This window comes from Anoplopoma fimbria, chromosome 8 (assembly GCF_027596085.1).
Source record: "Anoplopoma fimbria isolate UVic2021 breed Golden Eagle Sablefish chromosome 8, Afim_UVic_2022, whole genome shotgun sequence".
Taxonomy (NCBI): domain Eukaryota; kingdom Metazoa; phylum Chordata; class Actinopteri; order Perciformes; family Anoplopomatidae; genus Anoplopoma; species Anoplopoma fimbria.
The window spans coordinates 5,320,548-5,345,565 of record NC_072456.1 but is presented as its reverse complement, the minus strand read 5'-3'; the positions used below and the strand labels follow the sequence as shown (position 1 = coordinate 5,345,565).

Below are 25,018 nucleotides of genomic sequence, written 5' to 3'. Positions count from 1 at the left end.
CAGACCGGTTTTCTCTCCGTCTGTGATCTCCTTTATGTCCACACAGTAGTCTCGTTTTCATCTCTTCCCACACATTTAACACGTCCCAAACCTGCAGAAAAAAAAAAAATCAAACCCCAATACACCATTTTCACCTGTTCTCCAGACCAGCCCGTCCTATCAAATCCTTCAAACGATTTTCGCTCTCAGCCGTATTGCAGCATCGCTAAGCCGCACTGCATGCTTTATTAGTTGACACGTTGTAACTGGACGTGAAGCTTTACCTTGCGGACCATTAGTCATGTCTCTATTCTCCTGCTGGCAGTAATGTCTCAACAGCTTAGAATTAGAAGGTTTGGCGTCGGGGATTCTGGGCAAGCTACATTCAGCCTTAAGATATGGACTATGTTTCACAAAGGCGGCTAGTGAATGGCCCGGCTCCCCCCCCTTCACAGTGACTCATATTAATTACGGATGTGGGCTTCCGCATAAAAGACATAGACGAACCAGGGTGAAACCTGAATGTACAGAGATTTAGCAACACCTTGGTTACTGTGTAAGCTTCACTACTTTGACTGTCAGTCAAACTCATACACACTGAGCATGCTGGGCTGATGATTAAGTGATGCGTACGTTCAATGAGTCACTGGGACGAGCATTGAGCTGTTTGCTTACTGGAACGTACGATCACCACTGTCCTGTAAGCCATATAGATAATAACAGTATTTAGGGCCTAGTGAAAAGCACTGTTCTTTACTACCATCTTATCTGCATGAGATCATTGCAACAGGTATGTGACCAATGGTCAAACTCCTTACATCTTAATCTTTAACAGCTTTTGGAACAAAGGAGGAAGAATTATAACATATTTGCTCAGGTGGTACCAGCAAAACCAACCTGCAGCATATTTAGAATATAAATGTCGCTCTATTTGCTTAAATAAAGATGTTGTGGACATGGACTTTAGCTGAAGCTAAGCCTCTCCCATCCTTATCAATCATGAATGGAATCTGGACAGGCAGCCCCACCTGGTTGTTTAATGCATTATACCGGTTACCATAGGGGAATGCAAGACCAAAGGGGATTTAGACTGGAGATCAATGGACCCTGCATGCTCTTTGCACTTTGGTCTATGGACTCTTGCATACTGCGGTAGAGATGCTCCAATACCATTTTTTCTTTCATGATACCGATTTCGATACCTGGACTTGGGGTATCCGCCGCTAAAAAAATTGTGATCTAATATCAGTGCGTCTAAACAAAGAAAGGTAATAATTCCCTTCCTAATATATTTTTTATATTTTATATATAAAACTCAATTTCAGAAGATTACATTTGAACACATGATTAACGTGCCTTTGCCCATTACATTTATTCCTAAATATGCATCATGATGTAACTCAATGCAACCACCTTTAACGTTTGCCTTTAGCTCCGTTACTTAGCCAAGTAGGACGGTGCTGCCCACCGCCTGCTAACAGCTAACGATAACTAGCTCTCACTTACGCCCCGATACCCCATTCCAGCATGTCAGGCTGTTTCAGAGGCATTAAAGATATTGGTATCGGCACAACTCTTGTGTGCAGTCACTCTTGATTGTCCATAACTCCTTGGCTTCTGATACGTGTGGCCAAGAGTTTTAATCAGCTACTGATCACGCCGAACAATGTTCCTTTGTTCAGGAACAATGCCCTCGATAATGCTTTATCTGGCTTCTCAATTGGTGGCAGTTTGGAGTTCCCCTGCAGGAAACATGTAAGTCGAGATGTACAGTATGCTGGTTAAATTGCTAGGCGTGTCTCATTGATCCAATTGTTGAAATGCCATGCTGGTTAGTAGACTACAAAATGAACACACTGTTGTGGACACAAGTTTCTATATGTAAACAGTGCCAACTGATGACCAATGTATGAAAGAATGGTTGCACGTCGACCTTCTGAAACCAATTTCATAGGGAACCACGTGAAACAAGGATCTGTCACATAATGGATCTTTATTGAGGCTTGAACAAGTTCATATCTATTTTCTGAACCCATAAAAACGTACTACCCGGCACTACACTTGAAGGTATAAGCCTGCCCCAAATATTTTGCCTGGCTCCCTCCAAAGACCCCAGCTGAGTGCTGTTCAAGTTCCTATGGGTTTCTTATCAACCACTCTCGTTTCCAACACCAAAATAAGATCTCGTTGTGTTTCTGTGGCGTAGCCCGGCACTACCGCTTCTCACTGGGAAGCGATCAACCCAACTTGTTTTAAGTTCCAAGCTTCTCTGTGGCTACGTTTTTCTTATTATACCTGAGAGGAGAGAAAATTGTGTGTGTGGATATTTCTGTGTGTGTCCTACGTGTGCGTTTCATTGTCATGCCAAGGACAAGCAGGCCTGTCCCGTGCCAAGTGGTGCCAAGCCAGCTGGCTGTCGCTCATGCTTTTGTTTTGCGCTCCGCTCTGTATTCAGCCCACGACACACATTGTTGTTAAGAGCCTTTCACTCCCTCTCGTGTGTGTGTGTGTGTGTGTGTGTGTGTGTGTGTGTGTGTGTGTGTGTGTGTGTGTGTGTGTGTGTGTGTGTGTGTGTGTGTGTGTGTGTGTGTGTGTGTGTGTGTGTGTGTGTGTGTGTGTGTGTGTGTGTGTGTGTGTGTGTGTGTCTTTCATGGCGTTGACCTTGATGCGGGGAGAAAACTAGAAACACGAGTCGGCTGACAGAGCAATAGAGAAAATTATAAATCAAATGCTGTTGCATGTGCTTACAGATTCAATATTCACCTGTGTTAGACTTTGAACGCAGTGTATCTGTAGTTTTTTTTCACCCGTTGTTACACCAAAGAGGTGAAGGGGCGCTGCTTGGCTTTGTGGTCAGATCCTGTTCACGACTCCTGTTGACTGGTATCCCAGTATGTGACTCGCCACGGTGTGCTGTGTAGGAATACAGAAAATAGCTTAAAATGTTCACAGAATGATCAGTAAGCAGACTTATAGGGCACAATTTCTTGTCCGGGTTTAGGGGTTGCGTCCAGGCGGCAACCTCAGGTTCTCTTCAATGGCCATCAGGGGTGGACTCCTCTGGTTGCAAAAAGAAGACTGATTGTATAGAAGTCTATGAGAAAATGACTCATTTGTAAACATGAGTTTATGATCTCAATCTGTAGTTTCAAGTCTTCTTCAATACAACATGACTACATCCACTTCCAATTTACTGTCTATGGTTGCGTCCAAAGCATTTTGTTCTCTGAAACTGAAACCAATTTACAAACGGCGGCAGGTATGCATGAAATTAATAATAATAATAATAATAATAATAATAATAATAATAATAATAATAATAATAATAAAGTTCTCTTAAACTCTTAAATGCCTTCAAGAAGAATTGTCTAGACAAGGCAAGCTTTGGGGCGGCTGTGGCACATGAGGTAGAGCGCTTGACCCGCAACCACAAGGTTGGTGGTTCAAACCCCTCTACCGGCAACATGCCGAGGTGTCCTTCAGCGAGACACCTAACCCCAAAATTGCTCCCCGGGCGCTTCATTGCAGCCCACTGCTCCTCCAGGATGGGTCAAATGCAGAGAACTGAATTTCCCCATTGTGGGACTAATAAAGGCTTAAATATTATTATTATTATTATTATTATTATAGTGACATAAGGACTATACTCACAGGGCTGTCTGGTAAACTGCTGTTGCTGGCAAGTTAATAGCTAGCCGGGAACATACTAGCATTTGTCAGTCACAATAGCTCTCTAAGCTTTTATGTTGTCTGTACTTAGCCCACTGTCATTTCTTTCCTTGGCTGAGGAAAAGTTATTGAAGTAGGGGAAATAGGCTATCCTCGCTAGCTAGCTTGCTAACTGAGAGCAGGCTTTTTAACTCAACCGCTAAAAGGGCAAGTTAATACATATTTTTTTCAAAATAATTTTACCATTGACTCCTGTTTCATAGCAATCTGCAAATAATTTTAATTTACACTACAGATGATGTTATACAATAGTGGATCATCCATTTTGGAGTCTCAGGCTCTTTTCCCTCATAGTTCAGCACTGTCAATGTTCACCAATGTTGAACTTGATGCAAAAAACTGCCAGTTGTGTGATTTGTTTTGCAGATAACTCGCAATTAGTTTTTGTTGCAGATGACAGGAGAATTCAATGAAAAGCAACTGGTCCTTTGTTAATGTTTGTGTGTGATAGACAGTCATGTAATAGATATATTTTGAAATCCTTTTCATTCAACTCTATTGAAACGCTTTGGCGGCCCTGTGTCTCAACATTCGTGCCAATAAAACAGACCGACGTGACCGACTTGAAGAGCGGTGGCAGAAAGAGTCTCAAAAGAAGTTGATCGGCTGGTTCTCCTGCTGTGGTGACCCATGAGAGGATACGTTTTAAAGTGTCTATATTCATGAATATTCATGAAGAACTACAAACCCCTTCACCCTCCCACCTCCTGCTGCCTTATGTGTCCAAAGCTGTTTTTTTTTTTTTTTTTTTTTTTTTTTTTGGAATCTACATAATTTGGGTTGAAGTGCCTTTCAAATGGCCTTCCCCTTGTTCTGACACTTTCCGGAAACAAGGAAGAGACACACTTATTCATCAGGCTGTCCTTGTGTGTGTAATACTGTGTGTGTTAGTGTGTGTGTAATACAGACAGACATACAGAGATAGATGGCTGCAGAGGAAAGCTCACCGTAGAAAAGAGTCAGGGGATGGAATTAAAGCGATTTAGTGAAGAGGAGAAGGGAAGTTGTACAGAGGGTGTGTGTGTGTGAGACGGTGAAACAGACAAAACGGGATGAGGAGTCGTGCTTCATTCACACTGTGGCTTTAGAAAAGCAAAACCATTAGGTATAGTGAGATGTTGGTCAACAACAACAGCAAACAGTTTTTTGAAAAATGTCCAACTATTTGATTTGCATCCATGCAATCGAAAGTATTCTCCATCATGTATAACAGCTTTATCTGCACTTGAATAGGCGACAAGGAGTACAGGACGCTTTGTGCTGAAGAATTCGAAGAGTTCATCTTTTATCAAGTGTCTAATCAACCTTGCCAGCGTAAAACATTATTTTCGTGCCATTAACATTGCCACGTACTTAACACTGGCACAATGTGAATGTACCATCTGGCATAAATGGTTCTTGGACTTCCAACTTCCTTTTATGTTTCCTTAGTAATCTAGTCCTCTCTCTCATTACTATTACATATATGCTATGGCTGATCAGACGATGGGGCCTAATTGTACCAAAGTTGCATTCACATCTGGATTTTTCTGCTTTGTTGTAGCCCAATCAATAGAAACATGGTAATGCCTGAAATTAATAAAAGAAGGAACGGATGGAGGTCATCCCCTCGGATCTGAATGCTCCCTCATCAGACTCCATTCACCGACAGTGGCAAATTATATGAGGTGAATGGAAGTCAGATGGAAATCATGTCCAATGAAATAAAACTGTATTATTTTAGCCTTTTATGTAATCAAGGATGTATTAAGAACGTGGAGACCCAGGGGCAAGACATGATAAATCGCTCAAACAGGGACAGCAGTGCACATTTTCAAACATTCTCTCCTCAAAGGCCTTTCTAGAGTGGCACTTGTTACTGGTACACAAAAAGTACTTGTGTAAAGAATGAAAAATGAGAGCTTGAAAGAGAAGTTCAAATCTTGCATACTCTCACCTTGGCACACCAGACCCATCACTGCGTGAAGTTGACTTGATTGTCGAATTATGATTTTTGGAAAAGGTTCGTGCTTAGATGGTCACCCTAGATTTGTTAAAAACATACAAAAACTCTTGCGAGACTGGCTAGCTGAGGATCTATTCTAACCTTAACAATTCTAGGTCAGCGCCTATCCTCAACCATTACCATCTAGACACAATCTCGGAAAAGATGGCCGCCACAGTTTAATCTCTGAAAAAGTGGGACGAGATGGGGTTTAAGATGCTGTTAGATGATCCAACAAGCACTGACCCCTAAACATTGGAGGATCTAGAAAAGATCCCTGAGGGACCCCACATTACATGTTATCAAAGGAATGATCACCAAGGGAGACCATTTAAAAGGATGGCAGAGAGGCATATAGTCTTTTACGGTTGTGTCTTTAAAGGCTTTCAGGAGGAGTCTCTCAGCAACCATATAAATTAGAGTTTTTTAGAAGTTTTCTTATCATTCACGTTAACTCTCAGGTTTACTGTACAGCCTTAACTAGGCCTCTACTGTTGCTTTGGTGAACTTGGATGGTACATTGAATCTCTGCAAAACACAGGTAAAATTGAACAATGGCTGTTGTTTTAAAGACTAGTTTTTCAGCGGTTTTGCTGAAAGAGATCGCTGAAGTGTAAAAGAATGCCGGTCGAGGCTGCTTTTCTTTAAGTGAGGTTTCACAATAGCATTGCCAGGGGGAAAATACCAGGAAGTAGGGAACAACAGACGAATACCGGCTCTTCATCCTCTTGATCCTCTTTAAAAAGGTTCAGTTTGGGGTCAATGTGCAGGTTAAGGATTTGAGTCATGTCATGTCTTTACTGGTCATTTCACTGCCAACAACTGCAACAAGGTTCATACCAGTTTGAAGAAAATAGAAACTTGTTTGGATGTCTTGAGTTTTGCTGGTTCAATAATAGCGGTAGTTTCAGGGTATATTTTTTGTCTACCTCAGAGGGGAGAAAATGTGACTTAAACCTGCATTGATTGAATTTGCTGGCTGTAAAAACCAAAACAATGAGTGGAGGACATAAAATGCTTCGTAGAACTGACAGGACCCTCAGAGTTGGGTGATAAGAATACTGTTGGTTTGTCACCACGAGAAACCTTTTATTTCATAATAAGCAGTAGTTTTTCTCCATTTTTAATATAGAAATATTTGTGCAATTATCCTTTATAAAAATGTATTTAAAAAAGTTTTTGGGGGGGAAACATGAATCAGATAATCATTTGGTACAGCTTTGCGCTTGAATGAAAATGAAAAGCCCTGTACACACACACACACACACACACACACACACACACACACACACACACACACACACACACACACACACACACACACACATCCATACAACTTTAGCCCCGGGGTTGTTGTTACCAGCCCTTCATTGTCCATACAGAGGGGATTGGGAGGCTTGCATCACTGTTGGTTCAATCTCAAGCTGTCCCTGCACTGTGTGAATCCAGGCTATTGTGATGGGATACGATGTGTGTGCGAGTTTGTGTGTGCGTGTGCGTGTGTCTGTGTGAGCCGGGGCAACGAGTGCAGCTCGATCCCTTCCTATCTGTCCTATATTACCTACTCGGTGATACGTGACTGAGATTACTCATTATCAAGAAAGCAGAGGATGGAAAGAAAAATACATCCAGATAAAAAATACTTTTATATTAAAGTGCATTAAATATGACGTGGGCAACTGAATGACTGAATAGAGTAAGTGAGAGAATGTTCTGCCTGGCATTGTGTGTCCCCTAGTGCATGTCGTAAAGGTCTCTCTCCCTCTCTCTCACTCAGCACCGTGAGTGTGTGAGTGTGTGAGTGTGTGTGTGTGTGTGTGTGTGTATGTGTTAGACTGAATGAATGTCTAGCGATTGGAAACCTTTTTTCTTTTGTAAACTCAAGTCTCTGCCAGAGAGCATTGTGGAGCATTGTTTACCAGCCTCCCCTCCTTTGTTCTGTGTGTGTGTGTGTGTGTGTGTGTGTGTGTGTGCACGCATTATGTGTGTCGTTGTGTGACAGTTGACATTATCAGATGATTGCTCCCACGACTCGTCACTGTGTGTGTGCACGCACCCACCCTCTTGCCTGTGTGTGGTTATGCACATGACAGCTGACATTATTAGATCGCCTGTGTGTGTGTGTGTGTGTGTGTGTGTGTGTGTGTGTGTGTGTGTGTGTGTGTGTGTGTGTGTGTGTGTGTGTGTGTGTGTGTGTGTGTGTGTGTGTGTGTGTGTGTGTGTGTGTGTGTGTGTGCTAGATCATTTTCCATTCAAATGTGGGCTGTGGTTTGACAACAAGACGTTCGGATGTGTTCAAATCAGAATCGCAGTGTGAGAGTTGCACAAAACCGTAATTTGCGTGTCATTTCTTCACACGTCATTGACTGAGCTAAACGAACTCCTGACGGCGTGTTCTCGTACCGCAGGTCATTACGGTTGACATTTCAAACCTCTGCGGAAGTTTGTGTTGATGCGGTTGTTGTCGTTTGGGCTTCGCCATCATCACTCGTTTTGCCTCGTTTTCAAACTGGAAACATCATATATTCGCCATCTTCCTCCACTTCCCACCCAGGGGGAAGTCTTTACAACTTTGTTTCAACTCAACTCAAACACAATTTGCAAATTTCCCCGCTGCGGGACTAATAAGGGATTATTTTATTTTATCTTTTCGACTTGTGTTTTTTCCCCTGAAATGCTGGTTTGAACGCGACCTAACAGTAAATCAAGCCTGTTGTGTTGTCTGGCTGCAGCGACAGATGCTCTCATTTGACATAAATAAATTAACCTCCATTGGAGAGTGAAGCTCACTCTGTTCGACCCAAGCCTTGGATGGCAGATTCTGCAGAGTGGACGGTGTGAACAGAGCTTGCGTCACTCACAGTCGGACCCTTTCACTCTGTTATACGGCGAGCCCGGTACACGGTACAAAATCTTCGCTCTCTTTTATCGTCTTAAAGCATCATCGTTCATTTCCACTAATGCGTTCATCGTGTGTGTTTGTCCTCCTCCCCCAACTCCAGTAGCTGCTAGCCTCCCTCTCCCCCCTGGCCTTCCCAGCAAGGCCTCCTGGCTGCTGCCCGCCCGCCTGCCTGCCTCCCTGCCTGCCAGCCGCCTCTCACCCATTGTGGGCTAACAATGGCAGGCGAGGCCCCAGCCTCGAGGCCCTGTGGCCCGGGGTCTGAGAGGGGGAGGGTAGTGGTGTGTCGGGGTGGGAGGCTCTCGGCGAGGAGGGGCTGACTGAGGGGGGCGGCAAGCCGAGGTTCGAAGCCAAGAAAAAGCAGGTCACGCCCAGATTAAAATTCAATGTATGCCCCACGAACGACTGTCTGCCTACGTCAGCAAGCTGGCCTTGTGAGGGCACACACGAACACACTCGCACACAAACACACGGGGGGATTCTTAGGATCTCAGGGTGCATGGCTGGCTCGCCAACTTAGAGAGAGCGAGAGAGAGATAGAAATTAGACCCACCGGAATAAAGACACAATGGGGGAGTGAGCGCGGGTAAGAAAAAAAGGAGGAGGTAGTAATCAGAGTGTCTGGCCTTCTTCATTGCTTTACTACAGCTGCTTTGAGCTCAACACACCTTCAGGGTGTGTGTGTGTTGGGTGTTGGAAGGGGGGTCTTCTTAATGGCGCAGCAGTAGTGTCATAATGCATGCAAGACAAGGCTGATTTGGTGATGCATGCTTCCTTTGTGTTGGTGTTGCATTTGGGGAATGGGGGGGTCTCTGTAATACACACACACACACACACACACACACACACACACACACACACACACACACACACACACACACACACACACAGTCCAATCCCCTCTCTTTTGGGGCCCATCCCCATATGGTAGCTTGGCTTGATGAGAACTTGATGAAGTCAACCAGAAGTCCCCGTGTGTGTGTGTGTGTGTGTGTGTGTGTGTGTGTGTGTGTGTGTGTGTGTGTGTGTGTGTGTGTGTGTGTGTGTGTGTGTGTGTGTGTGTGTGTGTGTGTGTGTGTGTGTGTGTGTGTGTGTGTGTGTGTGTGTGTGTGTGTGTGTGTGTGTGTGTGTGTGTCCGCGATTGCTTTTCAGCTAATGGATAAATCACCCTCGCTGAGCTATTGTGCATGCGCGAGAGGGAGAAGGGGGCATGTGCGCATCGTCAGCTTGCACATCGGCTCGCAAGCTGTTTTCATTATATTTCATTATTCATGTTTCATGCGTGATTGCACAGGGCCAGCGGTGATCAGCTCTGTGGGGGCGGAGGCTAATCAGAGGGGGTGGTGGTGGTGGTGGTGGTAAGGTTTCTAAACTCAGACATGTGGACGGTTCCAACCCACCAAAAAAAACACAAATGTCATGACCTTTGCATTAGGCGAAATGTTTCTCCAGAAAGAAGGAAATATCTTTGTGGAAGTGAAAACCAAAACAGGAAAGCTTACGGTCAAGAGTTTATTTTCAGATTTACAAGTAAGTGCACCCTCAGCAGGGATTGAATTTGAGTCCACGTCTGAAAGTTCTTGTGTTTGACATGAACAATTTGCATGTCCCTGGGTGCGCTGAGAATCCAAACTGTGATTCTAACATGCACTGAGGTTATTGTATTTTAAATGAGTGGCAAGTCAAAGTGTTTTTGCAGCTTTGTTTGCCAGAAGTATGTCATGAAATATTGTTGACACTGCACTGAAAGGCCACTTTCAGTCGCTGCAAGACATCAGTAAGTTGCATAATTATGTGTATTTCTTTGCTCATTTCATGTGCGCGTGCAGCATGTCTGCCTTCAGAGACTCCACCAGAGTGCGAGGTCAATATTAGCTCATCCCAAAAAGTCTGTGAAGTTACTTATGTTCCGTCTTCAGACATCGGTTTGGCTGCTTTCATCACGTTTGCTTCCATCCGGTCAGTAAACGAACGCGCTGATTAATAAAGCTGGATTTGTATTTCAAATGTTTGTCTTTTGTGCTCGATTTGTGTTTGTGCACAAACTACAAATGCTGGGCTTTGTTGCCTCCTTCCTCTGTGTGTGTGTGTGTGTGTGTGTGTGTGTGTGTGTGTGTGTGTGTGTGTGTGTGTGTGTGTGTGTGTGTGTGTGTGTGTGTGTGTGTGTGTGTGTGTGTGTGTGTGTGTGTGTGTGTGTACACAAACGGCGTCGGAGCGGGCCCGCTTTCTGTCCTTTATGTTTCTCTCGCCACCTCGCCGTTCCTAGTGTTGTGCACGCCAACTCAGAATGGAGCCATTTTGTCTCCTTCAGTTCCTGAAACGAAATATAAGCCTCTTAAACGCATACTTATCTTGCCCTGCAGACTTGCGCTTGAAGAAATAAACACGCACATGCCTGCACGCACACACACACACACACAAACACACACACTTACTGAAGAGGCATTGTGATGCCAGCCCTTGTTGTTCCTAAGACGGCGGCTGCATGCATGCGGCAGATGGTTGTTCCCTTTTTTTTTTTTGCTTTGCATACCGCCATATTAAACAAAAACCACGGCTGGTTTAGGAAAAGGGCAAAGTGCGAGAGAGACCTAGAGAGAGGGGACAAAAGAGCAGCGGAGGGAGAGAGAGACGGGGACAACGGGCAGGAAATCCATGTGTGTGAATGTGCATGTGTGTGTGCATAACCACATTAACACTGAATGCATTGCTCACGCAGATGCGTACGGACGCTCACATCCTCCTAATATGAGCGAGGATAAGCGGAGTAGACGCATACATTCCAGATGAATGGCTCGCTGCAGGGAAGGATGCATGCATGTGGCAGATATCATGTGTTATGTGTGTTTTCATGTGTATGGGTGGTTACACTAAGTGGGAAAACAAATGTGTAAATGTGTGTGCATGTCTTTGGTAAGCTGGTGCGTTAGTAATTCGAGGGTAAATCCTCCGCCGTAACCTTTTTTTTTTTTTTACCACTGTCGTGTGTGTGTGTGTGTGTGTGTGTTTGTGTGCCACATATAATCGTTTTCCGGTGTTATTGATACTTCTAGCTCTGGCGGGAACGGTGAAATTAATCTCCATTAAAGTTTTACAAAATATCTCAAGTTTAAAGTAATGATCCGTTGGTAAAGGAGGAACAACATGCAATATAATTGTGCCAACAAATGTTCAGCGTAATTGTAAGGTATGAGCCAGGCATTAAGCCTTTGCTATGGTAACATCAAGTTTACGGTCACTGCTATGGCAACCAACTCTCATGACATGTTTCTGTCAGCCAAAGAGGGGAGGCAGAGTGGAATGCAACCAAAGAGAAAGAAAGGACACATCCCAAACTGTGGTTGTGGTTGTACTTAGGTTTTCAATACCACTCTTGAAATCAGATGCGCCAGATTGGAACTCAGCTTCGTCCACATACGCGTGTCCACACTTGAGACCCCAATGCGACCTAACAACTCCTGGAAGTGTTAGTTGACTTGTTTTGTTGAGGCATATACGCTAACAAAGTGTGGCTAATTCAGCAATAAACACACACATATATATATATATATATATATATATATATATATATATATATATATATATATATATATGTCCTATAAATTCTTCAAAATAAAAGGCCCCCGTCATGTTTGCTGCTTACTTTTCTGTCCTGCAGTATCAATAGGTGTTGTTTTATTGAAGAGTAGCCGCTTACTTGGTGATGAATACATTCTCCTATATATTCTTCAGAATAAAAGTCCCCTGTTATTTGGTTATTCAAAAGCTTTTATTTTGAAGCAGCAGAATCAGGAAATGTTGAGTTTTCATCAGGTCTCAACTGGGCTCCGATCCCAGTTATTTTCCTTCGTTTCCCTTTGCTCTCCTTGGAAGAGGAACCTGTTTGGAGAGCTAGACGAATGTAACAAGGTAGTCACTTTAGTCTGTTGGATTAAGTTTTGTCATTGATGTATTTCCAGGCTGTGTTCTCATATTGTGTTCTCATATATTATATTGCTATATGTAGCAATATAAGGAAAGTGGCAATTTGTCCCACCCAATATTTCTAACGACCAGTAATGAAAAGCCCCAAAAGCTTAAACAAAGAGACTATTTAACCGACTCCTAAATACATATTTATAATACCATTACATGGCTTGCACTGATGGTTACCCTTAGAGATAATGCCAAGTCTTAACCACAGAAGAAAACTCAAAACTGGAAGTTCAAGTTTTTCAGCAGACAATGAACGTCGGCTCCATCACCTGCAGTGGACATGAGTCCGTCTCCAGAGTGTTTCGTAGCTTGATAGATTGCTTCTGCTCGCCTCTTTGTAAACGTGGTCGGACAAGGCCGCGACACAATGATGTCTCTACACCGCAAACAACAGGCTTGAACCCCCGAAAAAAAGGAAAAACGCAGCCTTCTTATCTCTAATTTAGCCTTGGGTGAACATGGTTTACACACATACAAAGGCCCCTTAACGCTGCTTCACCTCCACCCAGCTCCAGCTTTGTTCTGCTGCCGATTTTTCTCCTCGCAGGGTAACCTTCATCCTCGCATGGCACGCACGCTCACAAAGCCGCGACTCAACCAAGTGGCTCTCCATTAACAGCTGAATGTATGCTAGTCTTGAACTGGACCGCTTCGGCTTTTCAGGCAGTGTTGCTTGCTTTCAGATTAGTCGGTTGGAGTTCTTGATTGAATTTCAGACGCCGTCAAGATAAAGAATGCCACCCCTCCATCCATCCCTCTATCCATCCATCCATCCCTCGCCACTGTTCAGAGGCCACAGCTTTAATCTCAAGCCGGATACCTGTGTGTGTGTCTGTGTGTGAGAGAGTGAGTCAAAAACAGGACTTACGAGCTTGGCCGTGTTCTTCCTCATTCTGATGATTTCGATCGATCTTGGTCCGTCCCTTTGACGAGCATTTAGCCGAACATGATCTTCCCTTCCAGAGTAATCCGGTTTAACGTCAAGTGTTACCTTCTCTCACCACTTTCTCCATTCTTCTTCTTTTTTTTTTTGTTGCCCAATCAGATTGGGAACTCTGGGGGGTCAACACGTCAGCCTTTTTGCTGATTTCCACCCGAGTCAGCTCCGTCAGATCTGCAGTTTTTCCCCCCTTTCTCGTTGTTTGAACAGTGACACATCGGCTGAAAGGGGACTTGATTAAACCTGTCTCTCCCATCTTTTTCTCTCTCCCCCCACCCCCTTTCCTTGTCTGCCGGGCCTCTCCTCCCCTGTCGCAGCAGAATGGAGCAAATCAGGGTATCAGTTCAAAGTAATCATGACAAATGAGTCCCGGCGGTTAGCAAGGATATTCTTTTCTTTTTTTTCTTTGTGCATGTGTGTGTGTTTGGGATGGGGCTGCTGGGAAATCACAAACGAATCAATCAGCTGTTATCGCATCATCAGCAAACAACGCAGGAGGGAGGGAAGGATGGATGGATGGATGGAAGGATGGATGGATGGATGATGGATGGATAGGCAGAGGGAATGAGAAGATTCTCTCTGTGTGTGTGTGTGTGTGTGTGTGTGTGTGTGTGTGTGTGTGTGTGTGTGTGTGTGTGTGTGTGTGTGTGTGTGTGTGTGTGTGTGTGTGTGTGTGTGTGTGTGTGTGTGTGTGTGTGTGCGCACGTCTATTGTGCAGAGATAGATGGCTGATTGAATACAGGGGCCATGTGGGTGTCTGAGTGTGTGAATGAAACCAAAGAAAGGGGGGGGGGCTTTAAACCTTGAAGCTGTCAGAACAGATGGGAGATGGGAAGGGCCGCAGGCTGCGAGGGATGTGATGGCTGCTGGAGGAGGATGAATCCTGCAGGAGGCTACTTCTGGAAAAAGGGGGCAGTGAGGTTTGAGGGGATAAAGGTGGTAGTGTTTGGTTTTCCCCCTCGACTAGATGTGTTTTGGCTGAAGATGCAGTTTCTTGGTCATTTGTCATGGACGTAGACCAAGAGAGCAGAGAGGTGTTCAGAGACGGTCGGCGTCTAAGGAAGATGAGCCGGGGTAGTTGACGTGTAAAGTTTATCATTTGTTGTTCATTTGGGGGTCAACCCTTTTGTTCAAAGGGTCCTCCTTGTTAGACATTGCCGAGGGTTATCTTTGCAGTTTAAATTGCAAAAGAACGAAGGGAGAAGGACATTTCAAATGCAGTTTGGTGGTAGAAATGTATGATATCAATCTGTCCTGCCTGCAAATTTGAGGGGCGTAGGTTTCAAAGAGTATAACATCCTTGGGTTTTTTTAAGCTGTAGGTGGTTGATTTGAACATAACGGAACATTTGACCTGGGTAAAAAACATTGCGGAGATAATAAGATCTATGATAATAAGATCTATGAAACTTTTTCACAATTACTTACAAAGAAGTGAACTTGCGGTAGGCAACGTGAATATGCGGAAATCAAGTTGGAACATTTCAAAATATGATCGATCCTGACTTCATTCAGAAAACAGGCATTTTAAAAGTAGTTTGCTTGTCGTATTGCCGACAGACCTTAGAAAGCCTGACTTTACCTATCGGCATTGTTATGTAATCCTTTCGGCATTCTTTTAATCCTTTTTTTTAATAAATTAAATCACAGAAAACATGTTTGTTCTGGGTTCATACTGCTGTAGTAAATCAGCCGACATGTGGCCTCCTAGATACAGTGAATATAGCTTGGTGAAATTCAACAAGCGACTCCGGATTATGTTATGAACCCCGGACACGGCGGTGTTATTTATTTTTCAGTTTATGTGGAACTTCCACAACAACAAATAGTAGTTATTCCAGCCAAAGTTGATGAAACTTTGTTGGTATTAACATCGAGGTAAGCTGACTCAATATATCCGACAACACTGACGAAAATGCAGCTTCCTTCTCTGTTGCAGCCCCAATTCATGATTTAGACAACAATATTACATGAAGGCAGTCCGCCACTCAAGATTATACCCCCACTGTTGTGTTTGTGGTTGTACAAGTAGAAGATGTGAGTGGTCGTAGCGGGCAAATGAACCTGTGTTGTCACAGTTAAAAGATCTCTAGACAATTGAACACTCTGGAGATGTTTGAAGCAGCCTGTTCCTTACACATTTTCATCTGAACACCAATTGAGGAAACATCTTTTGGATTAAAAGAAATGTACTAAAGGCTTGCAGTGTTGGTTCTTCCTTTAATTTGCCACCCGTCTATATACCAAACACGGGATGTGATGATCCTGTGGGGGCGGCGATATGAAGGAGTGGCTTTTGGGAAAGTGTGTGTCGGGTGGTGTAGGTGCAGCGCTGTGGATCAAGTCGATGAATAAAATCAAAGATCTCCTCCTCAACTTTAAAATCCTCTCTAATGGCTGGGCGAGGTTTATCTGTCTGTCTGTCTGTCTGTCTGTCTGTCTGTCTGTCTGTGAGGCCTGTGGTGAGGCTTTGGTTGAATAGAACTATGGTTTAAGGGTGTGTGTGTATGTGTGAGTGTACATGCACACTTTGGCTCACGGCCCGGCTTCATCTCCCCAGCTGATTAGGGGTTAATGGCCTATGAACGTGGGGAGCTCTCTGCCTCTCGATTGGCTGATTGGATTGTGTGGGCGGATTTGCCATGGAGTGACAGATGGCGTACAACAGGGAGGAAGGGAGGCGGGGCGGTGTGTGTGTTTATAGATGGGAGCAAGGGGGGGGGGGGGTCCCTTTAATTACAATAGAGAGATGTACAATGGTGGTCTCTCCAGTCGTCTTTTCTCTCATTTTTATTGTCTCCTCACTCTTTGTTTTTTTCACACAAATAGAAACAACTGATTTCACCCGCTTATCGATCCATAAATGGACATTGACTTCACTCACAGGCTTCTCCATGTATTTTGATTAAAATAAAAATATTCCAGCTTAAAAACAAATTCCGATGTAAAATCTAAATTTGGTAGGTGGGTAAGCAGCTGCTGTTCACACTGTTTCCTCTTTCACTAAACTGAATCAGAATTAAGTTTGTAGCTGGGGTGTGAATGCTCACTGCTCTGTATGCAGCTCTAACTGATTGTGTCAATAAAAGTGCCGTTAGGAATCACAAATGACACATACATACACATTTTCATCAGCATGACGTGCGTGTGTGTGTGTGTGTGTGTTGGGTTTTCATCGAGAGCATGCATACCTGAACCAGAACAAACATAAAGGCATGACCCACAAATAGGGACGTGTGATTTCCCCCAAGGATTAGACCAGATCATGTACTTGGCAACACTCCCAGTTTACACACATGGCACTCCTAATTCACCTTTGTTAGAAATTCATCGCTTTTTGCCGAGTCAGATCAATAGCCTGGTATAGAACAGCACAGTGCAAGTGCGTGTACGCGCGTGTGAGAGACACAAAAAAAGAGAGGGATTACAGATCTCTTCTGTGAATATAACTGACTGGTTTTTGTCGCTGTGGAACAAAGCAGGCTCTGAAAAGGTCGCTTCCTCACTTTGTTTACGTGTGTGTGTGTGTGTGTGTGTGTGTGTGTGTGTGTGTGTTTGTGTGTGTGTGTGTGCTTGCAGACTGTCTGATGCAGCATCTTTTTAGCAAGTGTTATTGCTTCCCCATCTGCTCAAGACACACTGTCTGCCTCACACACACACACACACACACACACACACACACACACACACACACACACACACACACACACACACACACACACACACACAAACAAACAGAAGGACTTTGTATGTGACAAAAGAAAAAGAAGGCGTACAGTTTTTACACCAAGCCTTTTGCATCTAGATACAAGTTAGATGAAAGGGAGAAAGAAATGTACTTATCTGTGGAGTACCTCAAGGTTCTGTTCTGGGTCCCCCTCTATTCGTGTTTAGTATCGTTATTATGAAGGCGCTCACAGTGGTTGGGGGTATATTTTTGGCTTTCGAATTATAAGCCAATACACATTCATCTTCTCGGTTTTAATTTATGAATTGCTTGCTGTAGCTGTGTATTTAGAGACTGATAGTTACATGAGATAGGTATTGAATTGATCTTTTCATCTTCTTAGCCAGAAAGCAAAACATTTCCAAAAATGTATTTCTCAAATTGAATGACGAGCCAATCACAAAAGACTCTTAAGGCATTGATAAACGCAGAGCCCTGCAATGCTTAGTCTAATAAACTAGATAACATGTCTCACATGAGGTTTACCTTATTTGTTAGGAATGGCCAATGTTGTGTGGCAAAATATTCCTGTGGTATGAATGCCAAAGAAAAGCTAATTTACAGATTATTAAACCCAGCTATGTTGCAGGTTAGTGTGTTAATGTGTGAAACTGGAAAGAGATAGAGGGGAGGGGGCCAGACAGACGGACTGTGTCTGATTGAAAGTGAAAAGAGCAGTGGTTTCACCGTCACATTCATGCCTGTGGTCAACAATAGGCTTTAACCTAACAGAAGGATGGAAGGGAAGGGAAGGTCCGAAGCCAAGGCAGAAAAAAGAGAGTAGAACCCCCCAACTGTGGGAATTTCTTTATTCTCATTATCATATGATATGAAATCTTCTACACTTATCTGAGATGCTAGACGGGATTTCTGGAGACGAAGTGTAGCGATTGAGTTACGACTGGCAAGACATTATTTAGACAGCTTGGAGGGAAGATGGCTCTCAAATGTTCCCCCGATGCCTTTAAGAAATGCACTCCCTCGATTTTTTGCCTGATCCTTTGCTCTCCGCTGTGCTGATTTCAGCGCTGGAAGATCAAATTTGGACTCCCTCACACGAGGCTGTGGTTAGTGAAAATCGGCTCTACAGGTATATCCATTATGAAGACAGAGGGAAGGAATGGAAAGGCTTTTTTATCTGACATTTCTGATATTACCATGCGCTGCGTGACACAACGATCGGTTTGACAGGCGGACTCAGTGGGAGGGAGAGATTTTTAACAATTTCGGAGGACTCTTGATGTCCATCACTGGCAGATGGATCAGCCTCTCTCTCCCTCCCTCTACAGTCTGTTTCTGTCTCTCTCAACCATCCTGTCATGGTCAGATGCAGTGTTTGGCTCAGTGGACAGTTTCCGTTGGACAGTCATGTGCTTTTGGAAATCGATTGGTCGGTCAGAGGTGCTACGTCGGTATGTTGATGTGTAGGTATGTCAGCAGGTCTTTGGGTTTCTCAACTGAGTTGATGCGTTGCTTGGCATGAAGCCAGTTTGTAAGGTCAGTAGGTCACTTTGTGGTTAACGTGTGGCTCTGTTGGTGGCTGGAAAAGTTGGTGCTTGGGTCTACTACTCATTCAGATGGTTTTGCCATGAGCAAACCAAAGATGGCACTGCATTACAAAAAACGCAGTGGGCTACTTTGGCACAGATGTGTAACTACAGGTACCAGAAAGATATGAACATGATCCACTTGATCTGTGACAACGAGCCATTGTGGCCATTTTAAAGGGGTCAAGGTCTAGATACAAATTTGATGATTGCGAGAAATAAGAAATACTCAACCGTGGATACCTCAAGGCTCTATCCTAGGGCAACGGTGCAATGCTGATGACACTTCACTTAGGCCTATCTGTAAATTCCTGCAAAAAAAACAGCAGCTGTCTGACTGTTGGATATCTAATAACTTTTTTAGGGATATACATTTGAGAGAAGGAGAGCACTTATTTCATACCAGTGCTCTCCTGTATTTACAGGTCGGCAGATGTCAATGAGTTGCGACATCTGGAGCAGTACCTGGAAAGAACAAGTGGGATCAGTGTACTCTACATTCAACGTTTTGCTAAAACTTGAATTCCTGGATCATATTTTCCTATGAACCTGTAGAAGCACACCCACACCAACATAGGTCCATTCTTTTAACGGCCCTGCTATTTTCGGTCCAAACACGATCTTAGTTGTTGTGTCTGCAGGTTGACGTGTGGTTCTTGTATGTTGGCAGTCTGGGAGTTATGTAGAGATGTCGATCTGAAGAGTAGGAGGTTCACAACGTACTTTGGTCGTCACAGGGAAAGCAGTTTGCAGTTGATAGGATCTCAGCGTGTGTGTGCTCACAACATTTGGTTTGGAAAGCCTAGTGTGGGTTTTTGCCAGGGAGATGGCTTAACACTCTCTTATTAAGCTGCTTTCTCCCATGCTGGCCCATACCCCAGAAAGTAATTGTTCTTGTGGGTGGGTGGGTGTATTTGCATTGGTGTATGTTAGTTTGAGCTCTAGACATGTACTTTTTTCCAACCGATGCCCAGAATAGCCCATATCATTGCCTTCCAGTTAGCTTGCTCGCCCTCCCTTCATGTCTCTCTCTCGCTCCTCTCTATTCTAGTTTGAAAGCAGCAGTGGGGTTGCTATGGTTTGGTGCGATACAGTAATCCAATGTGTACACACACAATGTGTACACACACACACACACACACACACACACACACACACACACACACACACACGTGCGCGCGCCTCACCTCATAAATAATTGACCTGTCACAGTGAGACGACAGGACGGACCAGATACTCTCCCCCCTCTATTCTCTGTTCTCCTCTCACATTTCTCCTCCTATCTCGTCCCCCTTATCCTCCGTAGCCTTTATTTGCCTTTCTTTTACTCAGATACATTTTTTTTGTTCCACCTTTACCTTTCCGTTTTTCCGTTCTCCTTTTCTCGTCATATTATTTATTTTAGTGTCTGGGTTATACAGACTCTCTGCAGTTGATTGCAATGCAATGAAAGTGCATTTGTTCTCTATGCTTTAATGTATTTTGTAAAAGTTTAGTTGAATTCAATTAAGTCAGCATTAACAAAAACAAAAGTAGTCAATCAGGACTGTACTACTTTGTTGATATGATAATCAAGTATGATTAAATCAAAAACTCACATTTCTGGCACTAGGCTTAATGCTCCTTGACTTCCTTTTGCATTGAGATGGGGCAAACTATTAGGTATCCAACATTTGATTTCAGACAGCTGCTGGTTCTTTGCTGGGATTTACAGACAGGCCTACATTAGGTATCATCAGAATTGTTGTATGGCCCCAGGATAGAGCTTTGAGGTACTCCACTTTTAAGTATTTTTTATTTCTCCCATTCATCAAATTTGTATCTAGACCTTAAACTTCATGTGGCCAGGTTTTGGACGTCATGTTTAACACCTTTTAAAAAGGCCACAATCGCTTTGCTGCCAGCAAAGACTACAGCTGTTAGACTGCCGATGGCCCAACATGCTCATGCGTTAGACTAAATAACAAGCCAGTAGTCAATGTTCAAAGTCCATCAAGCCAATTTAACAAGCCAAACCGGCCAAACGGCTGCGTTTAATGGCCAGCTAGAGCCAACAATGCCTCACCTACCACTAAAAGTACAAGAGATGGTTGCCCCCAAACGCTCAACAACAGCCCAACAGCTGCCAACGGCCAGCGGTTGGCTTAATGTGCGGAGGCCCTAAAGATTAACTATGCAAAGCAGATTTCATCTCTACAGGCTACTACCCTTACTATCCTGTGTGTGTGTGTGTGTGTGTGGGCAGGAAATACCCTAGCAACCCCCTTTTCACTGTACACATACAAATGCATGGAGACATAAGGAGAGAGAGGTAGGGAGCGTATCAGATTGCACAGTGTCTCATTAGGATGCGTGTGTTTTGTACCAAAGGTTCATTCTGTATGTTTGTGGAGGCTCACATTACCACAGATGCTCCTTCTCCGATGCTTCTTTTCTCCTCGGCAGTCTGCACAGACGCTAACACAAAGGAAACAGGAAACACTGTGATGATGTTGAACGACTTAACAGGAAAACAATATTCAGTACATGTGTGGATCATGGTGGCTGTGTCTAATGTCTAATGTTAGCTTTTAAAAGCAACAGAAACCTCTGATGTTTGCCTTCATTTTGCAGTTATCTGGCGCATTATCTTTATCATTAGGCAGGCATGAATGATGAAACTCACTTCTCCCTTCTTCCTCTTGTCTCTGCAGGGTTTCACCTCAGTGGCACAGTTACTGAACCCGCCACGTCGTCAGAGCCAGAGGTCACCCACAAGGTGGCCATCAGCTTCGACCGATGCAAGATCACCTCCGTCACCTGCGGTTGCGGTAACAGGGACATTTTCTATTGCGCCCACGTGGTGGCGCTCTCTCTTTACCGCATTCGCAAGCCTGAGCAGGTAATAACCACATCAAACAAAGAATATGTCTTTGAAAAGACATAATTATACTGCTGGAATCAGCGACTTACTCTTATGTTAAAAACTCAAACATCAACTCATGTGTGTCTGATACAGGTGAAGCTGCGGTTGCCCATCTCGGAGACGTTGTTCCAGATGAACAGGGATCAGCTGCAGAAGCTGGTCCAGTACCTGATCACGGCCCATCACACCGAGGTGCTGCCTACAGCTCAGAAACTGGCCGACGAGATCCTGTCCTCCAACTCTGAGATCAACCAGGTCCACGGTGAGAGGACAACATGTTTGGCAAAACCTTTAGTTAAAAAAAAAATGCGCACTGTTCTGTTTTTGAAAACAACTTTTACGCCCCACTTATCCCCCAAATCCCATCTAGAAAATATTTTTAGTGTCATAAGAGCATGGTGATCCCTCTTAGTTGTTAAAAAGTTAGCTTTGTCGAGGTGCTGTCCATGTTTTCGCAGTGATATCTTCACAGCAACAGGCCAGACTTAAAAGCATCCAGACTTAAAACATGGCGCATGCTAGCCTACAGGCTGTCAAACGTCCGAGCACTGATTACACCGGCGAAGCAGCAATGCAGGCTTCAAATGGTCCGTTTGATTTCTTAGTTCTCTCCAGTGGCGACCTCCTTCCAGAAAAAAAAAAAGGAGGTGAATGATGAAATGGATGCAGAAGAAGGTCGAGAGAGATGTGAGGAGAAGGAAAGGGACACTGAGAGGAAGAGACGGGAGAAATGGCACCTGGGGAGACGGAAAGGAGAGGAAAGATGAAAGGACCGGAGAGATGAAAAAGAATACCAAAGAAAGAGAACCACAACAGCGTCTGGGAAAACGACAAACTAGACACATCCTTTCTCCAAACAAAAGTCTTTTTTCTGTTTCTCCATTTCATACGCCTAGCTAAATGTTGACATTCTCCAGCACTCCTGTCCAGGAAGCCCCCGCGCTGCGTTTCCCGTCTGTGTTTGACAAGGGGGATCATGGGGGTTGGAGTTCAGTCGATCCAGGAGCGAGGCTTTCTTTGATGGAGGAATTTTGCTGTTTGCGTACTCCCAGCCAGTTGGAAACGCATCTCTGGGCTTTCCTCAGCCCGCTTCCTGCTAGATCAAAGCAGCTCTCCCCCTTCTGAGCATATCTACATTTCCCCGTTGTATTACATTACATTACATTACATTACAGTCATTTAGCAGACGCTTTTATCCAAAGCGACTTACAGGAAGTGTATTCAACATAGGTATTCAAGAGAACTACTAGTCACCAGAAGTCATAAGTGCATCTCCTTTCTTAAACAAGCATCTTAAAGCATAAACCAGAGCAAAAGTATAGTGCAGAAGCAAATTACTACGAAAACAATAAGTGCAGTAAACGAATACGAATACAATAAGTGCAGCAACTGATACGAATGCAATAAGTGCTACGAGGAAGGCTCAGGGTAGTACTTCTTGAAGAGGTGAGTTTTCAGCCTGCGCCGAAAGATGGGTAGCGACTCTGCTGTCCTGGCGTCAGTGGGGAGTTCATTCCACCACTGAGGGGCCAGGACAGAAAAAAGCTGTGACCGGGTCAATCGGCCACAGGGACCTCTGAGCGACGGGGCAACCAGTCGCCCCGAGGCAGCAGAGCGAAGTGGTCGGGCGGGGGTGTAGGGCTTGACCATGGCCTGGAGATAGGAAGGAGCTGTTCCTTTCACTGCCCTGTAGGCTAGCACCAGAGTCTTAAACTGGATGCGAGCTCTTACAGGGAGCCAGTGTAGAGAACGGAGAAGGGAAGTTGTGTGGGAGAACTTGGGGCGATTGAACACCAGACGTGCTGCAGCTTTCTGAACAAGCTCCAGAGGTCTGATGGCCGACGCCGGGGCTCCGGCAAGTAGTGAGTTGCAGTAGTGATTCCCCAGACACACACGCACACTCCATGCCGAACAGAAAAGGAAAATAAAGCTGGCCTTATATTCCCTCAGTGTACGATTGGCATAAATGTGTCAAGTAGGTGCACTGTACGTTAAAATGTAAAACAAATACCTATGAGAGCACTATCCGTTTAACAATTCAGCAAAAATTTGGATGAATTCAGAATGTTTTTACTGTTTTTACGATTGGATTGCTAAATATCCATTAAAACTGTACCCTAATGTTGTTTTCTCACATTTGAAGCTTCTATTAAGGTTCAAATGAAGCTTCAAATGTTTGCCATATTTTACAATGCCATATTTTACAACGGTATCAGCCTATGAAAAAAAAGAGAAATCCTTGATCAAAATCCTCAATTTGAAAAAAAGTTATTAACTCATTAGTGTGTACCTCCCTTTGTGCCCAGCAAGCAGGAGAACAAACAGTTTTGGAGCGTAAGGCTAAACAAACATGGATTGAATCAGAATATTTTGATAAATAAAAACATCTATCTTTTTTTCGAGAAATTTGACTTTTGGACTGAAAGACACTCTGGAGTAATAAGTTCATATAAGTCAGAAACAATCCTATGCAGCCACCACTGGCAAAGCCCCACACTCAGTGAAACATTATAGCTCAAGATATTTATGATTATGTGAAGTTTTTGCAGAATGAATATAGGAGAAACATTGATTAGTGTATCTTAATCTTCATCTGCAACTATACGCAAATACCAGGCTTAAACAGAATGAATAGACATGCAAAAAACCAAAACAATTGTGGAGCATTCATATGTTGATTCAGAATTTAAATGTCAGCATTATGAATGAAGCTTCATCTTGAACGACATGTTATTGTGGGGATACCGTCACCGTCTGTTTATTCTTTTTGTCCGAGTTTAATGCGTTCATATGTGTTTTCCCAGGTGCCCCGGACCCGACTGCAGGCGCCAGCATTGACGATGACAACTGCTGGCATCTGGATGAGGATCAAGTCAGGGAGCAGGTCAAACAGTTCCTCTCACAGGGAGGATACTACGGCTCTGGGAAGCAACTCAACTCCATGTTCGCTAAGGTATACATCCCCTATTCCTGTGTCTGCTCCGTTCCGTGGCTGGGATTTATGTACTGATTACTATTATCATAACCAACATCACGACACCGATAAGTAAAGTCAGTGTTTATTCGTGATCCCTAAGTAAATGTGTTGCCCGACAGGAACAGCCTATCCGAACACAATAGGGGCCAATTCAAAACTAAGTATGAAATTCCACTCGTGAAAACAAAGAAGTTCAAGAGTAATTTAACTCAAAAGGATATTGTTTTGAGGAGATTCTTTGTCACATTTCTTGTAACAACCATATTAAGGGTCTGGCGTCTGTTATTAGACCCTTACCAGCTTGATAAAACTTAAACATCACACTTCCAGTTTGTAACACGTTCTGTCAAAATGAAT

General features: G+C 43.9%; 1 protein-coding gene across 1 annotated transcript in view; it reads left to right on the top strand.

Annotated features, from left to right (window-relative positions):
* Positions 1-25,018, top strand: part of zswim5 (zinc finger, SWIM-type containing 5) — a 70,247-nt gene that overhangs the window by 31,706 nt on the left and 13,523 nt on the right. Inside the window, exons 2-4 of the mRNA XM_054602495.1 lie at positions 21,473-21,660; positions 21,778-21,946; positions 24,489-24,637. Coding sequence (XP_054458470.1) covers positions 21,473-21,660; positions 21,778-21,946; positions 24,489-24,637 — 506 coding nt within the window. The remainder of the gene's footprint in view (positions 1-21,472; positions 21,661-21,777; positions 21,947-24,488; positions 24,638-25,018) is intronic.